Below are 12,191 nucleotides of genomic sequence, written 5' to 3' on the forward strand. Positions count from 1 at the left end.
AAAATGCAGGGGGATGTTTAATGCCAACTGACCAAATACTGGTTAACAGAGTTCAATTCTGTCACCAGATTTATTGAGTCTTGCCTGTCATCAAGTCATCTTCTATATATACAGGGTTTCCTAAGCCAAAAATCACAGTTGCCATCTCTACTTGCTACTGAGCCAGTTGGCACTGGGAATACCGGCCAGCCGGCTGCATTGCAGACTTCAAAGTCTGCTAGACCAGCTGTCCTAATTCCCTAAAAGTTTCCATGAACATTTTCCAAGAGCTCTGAATAAAACAGGTTCTTCTGCAGAATATAAATGAATAATCAATGCCTGCCATACAGTATAAATCCCCTAAACACACTTGCATATTTTTTTACAGCTAATCTCCATATTATTCCTAAAGGCAGTAGCATAATTATACTACTCAGTTAGACAAGCCTGACATGAAAAAAAATATTATTAATAAAAGAAAATACATGAAGGTGTTTACTTTTTGGAGAAATACTTTTAGTTTGCCACTTGTACCGTTTAGAAGCTGAAAATTCTGGAAAGAGCTTCCTGAGGAAATGCTGAACTGCTTTTGAAGAGGAGGAAGCATTACACAGGAATACAGGAAGCAGACGAGGGGAACAAATAGCACCCACACAGTCCTACCTCCGCGTGGGCAGTCAAGTGTCTCTCAGCTCTCTCTCTGAAAAGATGACATGTCCCAAGTGCTCTCTTAGCCTGATGTTAACATTACCCTAACAGCGTCTGGAAAAACGATGGTCTGAGGACTCCCAGTTAACAACGCATTCTGTACTTACACGTCTCAAGGATGAGGAACTGCCTCCCTTACACCTCAAGCAGCAAGGGAAAACTAGAATTAATCCCATTAACCCCATCCTGTAACATTTCCACAGGGAAATATTTTGAACAGCAATTCAAAAAGCTTCCCTGTGCTCTCGGTACTGGCAGGCACGGCAGAGCCAGCTGGTGCCGCGTTCCAGCAGCCAACACGTCCAGCAGCAGTGCACCCCTTCTCAGCCCATTGTGTCCCACCAGCAGTGGACCTTCAGAGAGAAGCTCCTCTCCTTTGACATAAATATTCTGAAAGCCTTCACCTGCCTGAATAAAACCTCAATTCCAGAATGTTCTGTTTTCAATCAAAGCTTACCCACTTACTGCCAATTATGTCATTTATAGCCACGGAATACAGAGTCCAAACACAAGAATTAACCAGACATCAACTGTGAACAAGGAAGATAAACCATTAGAAAAAGATTCACAGAAAATGACAAATACACAGCTCCATTCCAGCACACACGCTAGGAGAGTTTACATTATGTCATACTTGATAGTTCTAAAAATGTCCAACCTCAGAGCAAAGATCCAGGACGGTTTTAATTCTCTCAAATTCCACGTCAACAATTCATGAGGCCAGAGAACTCACTGAAATGTGAGTCAAGTCTAATAACTATCAATTGCTATTGTTTTGTATTTTCACTATTTACAGAGAATAATACTCAAACATAGAATGACACAACCACCTCTAAAATTTTAAGAGTTTATTAACATGTCATAAGGTATCTCTAAATGCTGGTTAAACCAAAGACAACTAATACTGCCAAAGAGTCAAACATTATGCACAAAATCACAGCATACATTGTTTTAAGAAGCTGAATTCCTTTTAAAGAAAGAGTTGTATTTTGGTGAAAGAGTCCTTTCTACTCTTTAAAGGATAAACCACAGTCCACAGGCAAAAAGTAGTTAAACCAAGACCAAAGCACACCTGCATCTACCAAGTAATTCAGAGAAATAAGACATCCTTGAAGCTGTTTGCTGGAGCTTCGGGCTCAGTGGCTTCAAAATCTTCAGAGATGCTTTCCAAAAAAACCACAAACAATCTCTCGGTGACAAGTACCAGAGATACATGATGGAGCATTTCACATTTCCATTTCCTTATTATTTATACTTTTAATCTCTAACTACATTTTCAACTTCACAATTCAGAATTTAACCTGTTGTTTGGCTACAGTAATATGCTGCCTCCTATCTAACTGATACTACAGGGCACTTTGTTTCTAGGGAAACAAAGAAATCCCGTAAAGCAGGGTTGCAGGCAAATCTGAGTGCTAAAGGTTGGCCTGGTTCCTGTCCACATGCAAGGGCCAACTCACCTTCTCTCACGTGGCATTAACCAAATCCTTCTGGCAAAGACAGTTCTACAATGCACCACTGTGGGACTTCCAAATATCGCAGGGTATTTGGGTTTTCTAGGCAAATCAGTGAAGCAAAATTAATATGAAAATTGGAAAAAGTCTACAAAAATCCTCTTGAAGGAATAAGAAGGAAGCAAATGTATTGTAAAGCTGCTGTTCCTGAAGCTCATGCAGCACATATCACATATATAGATTTTGCTGACTAAGATTAGAATCTGAGCACACTTAAGTCCATTTACTACACAGCTGCACATGACTAATACGCAGTGAGATCAGATTTCTGCAACAGACAAGTAAAGCTGAAGTACAACCAAAAAGTCGATCAGATACAAAATAAATGGTCTTGTCTGTTCAGTTTCCACTATATGACTGTTTTTACAGCTCCAAATTGAAAAGCAACTGTTTTTCAATACAAATTTTGATTTGTATTTCAAAGAAATCAATTTTCTCATACAGATCGTGGTACAAATAAATAAAGTAGGCGTTTTTATTTTTTTAAACTTCAAAAAGGACAGGACCTATTTTACCGTTTAACATGCCAAAGACTGGTATCTATTTTTAGCCAGCAAACAAAGGTAAACAGCTAGAACATCCTGCGTACCTGCAGCAATGAACTGGCTGGGCAGCAACTCTTTCTTCCTGCCCTTCCCCAGCCAGCAGTGAACCAGGCTGGGTCTGGGTGCTGACATGAGAAGGTGCAGAGACTGACAATAGCACCTGGCAGACACAGACTTGAATGGGGAGCATTCTGGAAAATGGAGTGCTTCCAGGGGCTATTTTGTTTGACAAAATAACAGTATACATTTGCATTTCAAATATCCTTTCTTTGTCTAGTCTTCCTTTTCAGCCTGACTCTCCAACTTCAGCTCTGGCACCCTAGCCCTTCAGTGAAACAACCTCCAGCTTATTTTATCCTGCTGTCTGCCAAGGCTGACAGTGAAGCGTGACTCTCTGATCACCCAAGTTCTGAATGAAGAAGTCATCTTATTCCTTTGGAAATGCTGGAATGCTTTTTGCTTTCACTCATCCTGCACTTTAGGATGCAGATTAATTCAAAATAGATTAATTCAGTTACCTGCAGATTCATTCAAACCTTCTCCATTTAATTTGCAGGTAATCTCTTTCAAAATAAAAATACTTAATATGGAATCTCAGGCTCAAAACAGTATATTGTGGATGTTGTTTACCTGGACTTCAGTAAAACTTTTGACACTGTTTCCCACAGCATTCTCCTGGAGAAAATGGCTCCTCATGGCTTGGATGGGTGAACTCTTTGCTGGGTAAAAACTGGGTGAAGGGCTGAGCCCAAAGAGTTGTAGTGAGTGGAGTCAAATCCAGCTGGTGGTTGGTCACAAGTGGTGCTCCCCAGGGCTCAGCATTGGGGACAGTTCTGTTTAATCTCTTTATTAATGATCTGGACAAGGGGATTGAGTGCACCCTTAGTAAGTTTGCAGATGATGCCAAGCTGGGTGGGAGTGTTGATCTGCTGGAGGGTAGGAAGGCCATACGGAGGGATCTCGACAGGCTGGATTGTTGGGTTGAGGCCAACTGTAAGAGGTTCAACAAGGCCAAGTGCTGGATCCTGCACTTGGGTCACAACAACTCCAGGCAGCGCCACAGGCTCAGTGAAGAGTGGCTGGAAAGCTACCTGGCAGAAAGGGATCTGGGGGTGTTGACAGACAGCCAGCTGAACATGAGCCAGCAGTGTGCCCAGGTGGCCAAAAAGGCCAACAGCATCCTGGCTTGTATCAGGAACAGTGTGACCAGCAGGATTAGGGAGGTGATCATCCCCCTGTACTCGGCTCAGGTAAGGCCCCACCTCGAATCCCATGTTCAGTTTTGGCCCCTCACAACAAGAAAGACATTGAGGTGCTGAAGAGAGTGCAGAGGAGGCGATGAAGCTGGTGAGGGGTCTGGAGCACAAGTCTGATGAGAACTGGCTGAGGGAACTGGGGCTGTTCAGCCTGGAGAAAAAGGAGGCTGAGAGGAGACCTTATTGCTGCCTACAACTACCTGAAAGGAGGTTGCAGCAAGGTGGGTGTCCATCTCTTCTCCCAGGTAACAAGCCATACAATGAGAGGAAATGACCTCAAGTTGTGCCAGGGGCGGTTTAGATCAGATATTAGGAAAAAATTCTGAATTGAAAGGATTATCAAGCATTGGAACAAACTACCCAGGGATGTGGAAGTGGTTTAATCACCATCCCTGGAGGTGTTTAAAAGACATGTTGATGTGGTGCTTAGGGACATGGTTTAGTGGTGGGCTTGGCAGTGTTAGGTTAATGGTTGGACTCGATGTTCTGAAGGGCCTTTTCCAACCTAAACAATTCTGTGATTCTATACTATGATTCTATATTAAAGCTGTCTTGTTTAGCACTTTCATTCTATGCCACTTTTTCCAAAATGTGACCTCCACTTTGTCTTATGTACATGCTTTAAAAGGAAACATGGCAAAAACACCTACAACCTATGAATACCAATGATCTACTAAGTCAAGTTAGAGCTCTGAAGAACTAATTTGAGAAAAGCTTGCAGAATTTTCAGATAATTTTTTAATTTTTTTTTTTAAAAAAAAGAGTTTACCAAACTGAAAACAGAATCAGTTAATCAAATAGCTATGCAGATATCTTTATAGAAGACTGTAATAAGAATTTGTTCATTCTTCCATTGACTTCAAATGGTTCAGAAACAAATAATTAATGATAGAGTTACATCTTGGTATGAGCGCTTGTGTTTCTGCACAGTAACGTAAAGTACCTCAGCCTACTGCTTTGATTTTATAATCCCATCAGCACATTGGAACAACTTGTTCTCCTCACTCAGTTGTGCATAATAGACCTCATACCCAGCTTTTAAAAGAATAGCAAAGGAGGAGAGGGAGTTAGCCTTCCCAGGAAAAGCTTGTTACTTTTCATTAGCATTTGCTTCATAGCATTAGCACAACACTTATTAGCTGAGAACTTCTGAAGATAACATATATTTACAGGCCTAAAAATAAGGCGCTTTGATTTAAAAAATTAACATTCCTTTTCAGGAAAGACAGGCTTATGTCTGGAATACAGACACTACTGTTCAACTAAAAAATGAGTAAATAATACGCTTCAGTAAGTTTAAGCTTCTATTTCCTGTGCAAAATTGACAGAATGTCTTTACCTCAAAATCCACCACAACAGGACCTATTAAACTGAAGAATGTGGGTGAAATCTGGCTCGCTGCCTTGTTGAATACGGTCTGCCTGCTGGGAGAATGAGCAGTTTGTATGACATGTGTACTCCTTCCCCATATGCTCCCCCAGCGCCTCTGCCATTAGTGTTTAAGTACGATCACCTCATAACAAGAACAGCCCAGTCTGCACCAGTTCTACCCAAAGGACACAGACAGACCAGTCCCACTGCGGTGCTGCGGTGCCAGGCAGCACCGCCCAGCTCGTGTATGGGAAACAAGGACTGGAACTGAGGTCCTCAGAGAAATGTGCTGCTTTTAACTACTGTAAAGCTTTAAAAACCTTTGTAGCTTCAACTGAAGCATGTTAATGACTGGTGGTGAGAAAAGATGAATTATTGATGAATGTCTCCTCAGGATGCTCCCAATTTTTGACTGAGGTAGGCTGGCATAAAGCTACGGGTTACTTGCTCCTCTTACTCTCTTATTCAAGAACATTCCCAAGGTATAAAGAAAAATTGATCCAGGCTCCCTCACTTAATTCAGCTACGGTGATCTTCAGGAAAATACTCCGAGATGTTAGGTAGCTACAGGGTGAAGAAGCTGCATATAATCAACATTGATGGGTGGTGATCCAAGAGCATAAAAATGGGTCTTAACATCACTCTCCCAAACGAGACTAGACACATCAAAATTTTTAACTGAATTTCTTTTCAAATAGGTCACACTTGGATATATTAGCAGCTGGTATGTAATCACAAAGGTGCAAGTAAGAGAGATGAGATATTGAGGCAAATAAGTTCCAATTCTTCCTTATAAAGACAGCCTACAGAGACAGAAATCAGGATGAAGACACTTCTCCACAGACTACAAAAATACCACTCTGATATCTGGCACTTAGCTTCACAGGTCTGTACTTGTGACTAGGAAATGCAGATGAATGGTGTGATTCTAAGCATATGATACAGAGGGATATGCAGACAAAGAGCAGAATAAAAAGAGATACTCACATATTTGAGGAAATAGCACAGGAAAAGATAGCTAACTAAGCGTAAACCTAGACTGGTTTTAGGTACAGTCCAAACAAGCACTCACCTAAGGTAACAGATTGCAGAAGGCTGAGCAAACCTCTGTCTACCAACACCTATATCCACCATCCCCTTTTGGCAATGCAGACTGTAGGTGAGACTGAGGTTACCTCTCCCACTCCCTTTGCCCTTTGTTAAGGCAGACACTGTGAAGATACTACAACAAAGAAATTCAGTTTGCAGTTAAGAGTCCTTAGATGACTCTGCATCCACGCGCTGCTACAGATGACCAACATGCACAGCTAAAAGAAGTGCAGATCCATCTGGGACAGCCACAGAATAAAAACAGTTATTATCTCAAGAAATCTCAGTGGCATACTTAACAGCAACCCAGAAAAACCTCATTGTTTTCCTGCGTTCAAAATTTAGTAGATGGTAAAGCTGACCTGAACAGATTCAGGCTCAAATGAATATTCTCACCCTAGCTTAAAAATCACATCTAAACTTCCCATCTCTGATTTGTAAAGACCAACGCTGAACAGTGACAGCTGGTAACACCTCAACTGATCCGGGAACCCATCTTACACACAAGGGGGGCTGACAAATCCCACAGTCCTCCTTGCAGGGGTGGGGGTATTGGGGAAGCTCCAGTCTGACAGAACTATGGACAATTGGTCTGCTCCTTCATAAAAGTGACGCAGTTTGCTGTGAAAAGCAATATTCCCTGACCGGCAAACTTAAGCCACAATAAGTAATTTCTGGAGTTGTAAAACAACCACACACACACAAAAAGCACCCCTTGTTTTAAAGAATTTTCCTGTACATAGAATTCCCAGGCTCCCTATCCCAAGCCTCAAGCAGATCATGCTTTGGTCTTGATCAAAGTGAAGGAGTCCAACAAGTTAGACTAAGAGCTTTAAACTCTAGAATACTGATGTGAAGCTTTCATCTAACCGCTTAAAACAAGAAGAAAACTAGAGTGTGTAGCAACTGTACCAGCCCACCACTTGGAAATATCAGAGAAAATGGTAATAGATCTGAAAGAATTTCTTGATGAACATGTGCTGCCTTCAGTTTTTGCATGTTGAATAACTTGACACATAAGTGGCTTAGAAGTAAGCATTGTCAAGGAGCTGTGCCTCACTTGTGAAAAAAATCTTGCAGAAACTACAGAGATAGCATGGAAAGAGGTTATCTCCTTACACTAGAAAAAAATAACCTGGTTCTGCTTCGGATCAAAAAACAAGTGTCTTGTTTGAAAGCAAAGCCATAAAGTAGGCTTTCTAATGGACTGTTGGTTAAAAGGAAAAGCCAATCTCATGGTATCATACAAGCAATCCCACAGGTAGAAAACAAACACATCAACATCACATTTTCAGGTCCTAAATGAAATAACATACACAACAACATTCCCAGGTATCTACTGTTCTTTTATCAGAATTGCCAAATATACAGGTCCAAATATATCTTCTACACACATTTTTACTACTCTAATACTTAACTAAGTTTAAAAACAAACAGAAATATTTCTGGAGTACCTGACACTGAAACAGACAACCTGCTATGACCAAACTGGCGATCAAAGTACAAATCTTTACATCATTGCAACATATTCATCCTGGTGAATACTCTATCAGAAATTCTAGAAGCATCAGAGCTCTTGGTCCAGTAGTAACAGTGTTCTTGCTATATGTTCCAGCAGTGTGCAGAATGTATTTTAAATTCTGCACACAAACTTTGTCGGATGTCAGTATGAATAAGTTATACATAAGTAAACGAGCTTTCAGATCCGCAATCAAGCACAGGTAGAGAATAGCAGACTAAATTACCGGACTGTTCTTTACGGCCCATCCTCAGATCAACTGCTGCCATGTGCAATGGTTAGAAATCTTCATTACTTCAACAGCCAGTAACTGGCACAGCACAAAGTGAGTCTGTTCACTGGTATTAAGAACATGAAACACCAGAGCCATCGCAACCTTCCAAGAATTCTGATTGTCAGACTGGAGGTTTATCTTAACATTTCAGAATGTCTAGTTACCAAAATGCAGCTCTAGCTAGGCAGTTTCAAAAAACAAAAGCCACTCAGGTCTTCCTCACAAACTGAGCCTGGAAAGCAGTACGTTAGACCGTTTTCATTTATATTCGACAAAAGAATAATGAGGCCTAGCTAACTTGTTAAACTTGTTGCTTTTTTGAGCAAGCCACCTGCAGAAATAATTTCTGAAGACTCAGCACACAGCTTCAGATGGGCCAGCTCAGTGGACACTACAGAATCCCTACACCTTTGTGCAATTTAAAAAAATGAAAAAATCGTTGCTAGTTTCCCAGCCAACATAGGTAGCTGGGGATCTGCAAGCTATTTATGCTAAAAAGTGTCATGGTATGTGATTCTTCGGGACTTGCATCAGCAGGGTCCAATATGTGGCACTCGATCTCAGAAGATCAAAAATGCTGGATATGTGACATGAAACTCAACCAATTGTGACAACCCAGGTAATACTGGAATAAAGAATAAAATTCACTATGAAATTGTAATTTGGAGACCATCAGCTGTGCTGATAAAATTTGCTCTGTTAACCCAGGAAATAACTACTCCTGCTGTAGGGCACTAAACCACTTGAAGATTTAAGAAGTACCAAAATCGATGATGTTTGATTTTAGGTGCTGAGTTTTGTTGACTCATTTGATTAATTTAGCTCGACACAAAATTGTTATGAAAACTAATTTTATAGCTCTTTATACTTTGCATCAGGCACCTTCAAACAAGTGGCTTATAGTAAATTGGGCTGAACATGTAACATGATCACAGTTGACAAGACTCATATAGGTGTTCAGCCATTCCCAGCGCACAAGACACCTGCTGAGAGCATCCAACCTTGGCATGAAATACAGAAAACATCCATATCTTTGAATCCACCACGCTAATTAAATCTGGTTTACTAAGGCTACTGGATTGATCCAGAACCAGGGGCAGTTTTGGAACGGTAGTAGCAAACTCACACCCTCAGCAGCCTTAGCAGCTTGTTTTGCCAAAGGTTCAGCATCAAACAAGGTTTTCCTACTGGGCATCACCTCATAAGATGCACCAGAGCCAGAGACATGACAGAGTCATGACAAGGGCTGTAGGCTAACAAATCCAGAACTAAATTTTGACTTGCATATTCTTGATATATTTTGTTAAGACATTTGAAAACACTCAGGCATGAAGTATATAATTTCTTCTGTGCTCTTCTGACTAAGGAAACTTGCTAATTATAGTGAATTAGTCACTGATGAGGAGAAGAAAACAACAACAAATACTTAAAAGGACATCAAGTACAATTATGTTGCTGCACTTTTAAGGATGAAAACACGGGGTGGCTAACTTTTCCTTTTGTATAATAGCGTCCTCCAAAAGCAGAGGAAGGCAGGAAAGTGGACTTTAATGTGTAGTAGGTTACAAGGCAGTAATATGGATCCTATTAAAAAATTTTAAAAAATTATTTCCCAATCAAAGCAAAACTTTCTTAATTGGAATGGAAGAATATACAGTGAATAAATGTGCACTGGGAGATTATGCTTGTTACTTGGAATTCATTAAGCAAAGAGGTCTACTGCAGACACTAACTGTCACGGCACCCATAGACACAAAAAACAATTTACCCATTAAATAAGTTGTATATTACAGAATTTGAAATGATTGTGCCCATGCACTTGTGCTTTCACACAGGTCCAGGTTTTAAAGAACAACCAAGAAAAAAAGCTCAGCTTCTCAGCTAGAACTCTGTCTGGGACCTTAACATTAAATAATGACTTTTACACATTTCAGTCCCTTTTAAATGAAAATTTAAAAGATACATACACTTTTGTTTCATAGTCCTTCCAAGCTTTATCAAAGGGTTTTTTCAGGTCCTGTCAAGAAAAAAAAATACAGTTACATTGTTTACATGGGAAATACTGTGGATCTAATGATGAGGACGCACCTTGGCCATCTGTAGCACCTACTAGAATAAGGGACTCTCCTCTTTCTTCAACAGCTCACCTAAGGATTGTGTAAAAGCAATCTTGCACACAGGAGAAACAAGCTGGTACACAGAATTAGCACAGTCATGTTTTTAAAAGCATTTCTAGGATGCTTTTTACAGCTCCATTTTACTCCTTAAAAGGTATAACCACATGTCATCCCAAGAGCCCACTATGCAATTAATCAGCTGTTTTCTCATCATTCCAGCTCTGGCTCCACTGGAGAGCAGCACCTGTCCTGAGCTGTGAGTTCCGGAGTTCAGAAATCAGCCAACTCCAAAATAATACCATTAACTGTCAGATGCTGGAAAAACTTCGCAACTACAGATTAGGAACTAATTCCTACATTTCTGCTAATTATCTCAACAATTATAAAATTAAAATAGCATTTGATGAGTTTCTTAAGTCAGGAACACGGGGCAACACTGTATTGTAATAAATGTATCTATTCTGATGCAGAAAAGAACAATAGGAGTTAAATACGGCAAGCAAGGAACACAGAGATAATAAGCCTATCACACTAATAATCTCTTCATCCTCCAGTAATTTACAGAGACCATATTTAGTCTGTGTACATTTTCCTTCCTTCAGTGTCCTAGAACAATAGCTGCCAGTCGCTTTCTGTTTGTTCAGTAGTAAACGAAGCACAAGCCAAGTAAGTTTGTTGGCTACAGGCTTTGAAATTTATTATAAACATACCATCATTTGAGTCCTAAGTTGTTATTAGTTCAAAAAGGAAATATCCTCAGGGCACACATACATTTCAGCTTTGTTAAGAAAAACCTTATGCTCATGCAGTCTGATGTATCTTTCTTAATAATCCATACAGTTCCAGCTAATTTTAGAATGCTAAATAAATACGTTAAAAATAATCCTTTTAAAGTACTACCCTCTCTCTACTAAATAAATATTTCTAAATTAATAATTCTTACACCTCTTTAACTGTTTATCTTCTATATCTCAGGGCTATTTTTAAAGCTTCTCAAATGTTGTTTTATATACACAGTCAAGAGCACTCTGTATGTGAAACCACAAACAGAAGGGATGACTCAATTAACAACAAAAAAAATCCTCTTGTTTATTAAGCGAACACATTACTTCAGTATCCCATGCTTCCCATCAGATAAGATTAATACATTAGCTAACTGTATTAATTACACCAACGATAATTATATATATAAATAAGAAGATAAACGTACCCCTTTTACTCCTTTCAGATCTCCCTTCAGCAAACTGTCCAATGGGAAAGTGATTATGTTGTTCATATTCTGAATCTATAACAAGAAAACTACAATGAAACATTCAATATATTTTAAAGCAGAACGTACATTCTCTCAATTCACACATTTCAGAAATTTTCACAAGGAAATCTTATATATTATTTTCCTAACACTGCTTCATGAAGATTTTTATCAGTACGGCCAGTAATCAAAGATGGAGGCACCATGAGTTAATTAAGCTGACTCTGGAAACACTTTCACGCAAGACAGCAGGAAACCTGCTGAGTTACAGCTGATGATAAATATCTCATCCAACAGTTAATGCAAAATGGGACCATTAATTTTACATTATCTGATTTCAGTGTTTAAATCCTATGAAAACAATTATTACGATTTTCCAGCATTTATATATTTTAAGTTCATCAGCATATTTTAAATTAATCTTGTTTATTCTCCAGGCTTCAGACCTATTCCATAAAACACATCTGCTGTTCTCACAATACACGGCATCTTACTCCAACAGCAGTTTTTAAGACAAAGAACACTGGCCTGTAAAAAAGCCAATATTTTCCATGTATTCTTAAGAAG

General features: G+C 39.6%; 1 protein-coding gene across 5 annotated transcripts in view; it reads right to left on the minus strand.

Annotated features, from left to right (window-relative positions):
- Positions 1–12,191, minus strand: part of ASAP2 (ArfGAP with SH3 domain, ankyrin repeat and PH domain 2) — a 91,753-nt gene that overhangs the window by 43,387 nt on the left and 36,175 nt on the right. For all 5 annotated transcript variants that reach the window (XM_065059549.1, XM_065059546.1, XM_065059550.1 and 2 more), the window contains exons 4-5: positions 11,583–11,657; positions 10,223–10,272 (exon numbers count right to left, since the gene is read on the minus strand). In XM_065059549.1, the coding sequence (XP_064915621.1) occupies positions 10,223–10,272; positions 11,583–11,657 (125 nt within the window). The remainder of the gene's footprint in view (positions 1–10,222; positions 10,273–11,582; positions 11,658–12,191) is intronic.

This window comes from Columba livia, chromosome 3 (genome assembly GCF_036013475.1).
Source record: "Columba livia isolate bColLiv1 breed racing homer chromosome 3, bColLiv1.pat.W.v2, whole genome shotgun sequence".
NCBI classification, from domain to species: domain Eukaryota; kingdom Metazoa; phylum Chordata; class Aves; order Columbiformes; family Columbidae; genus Columba; species Columba livia.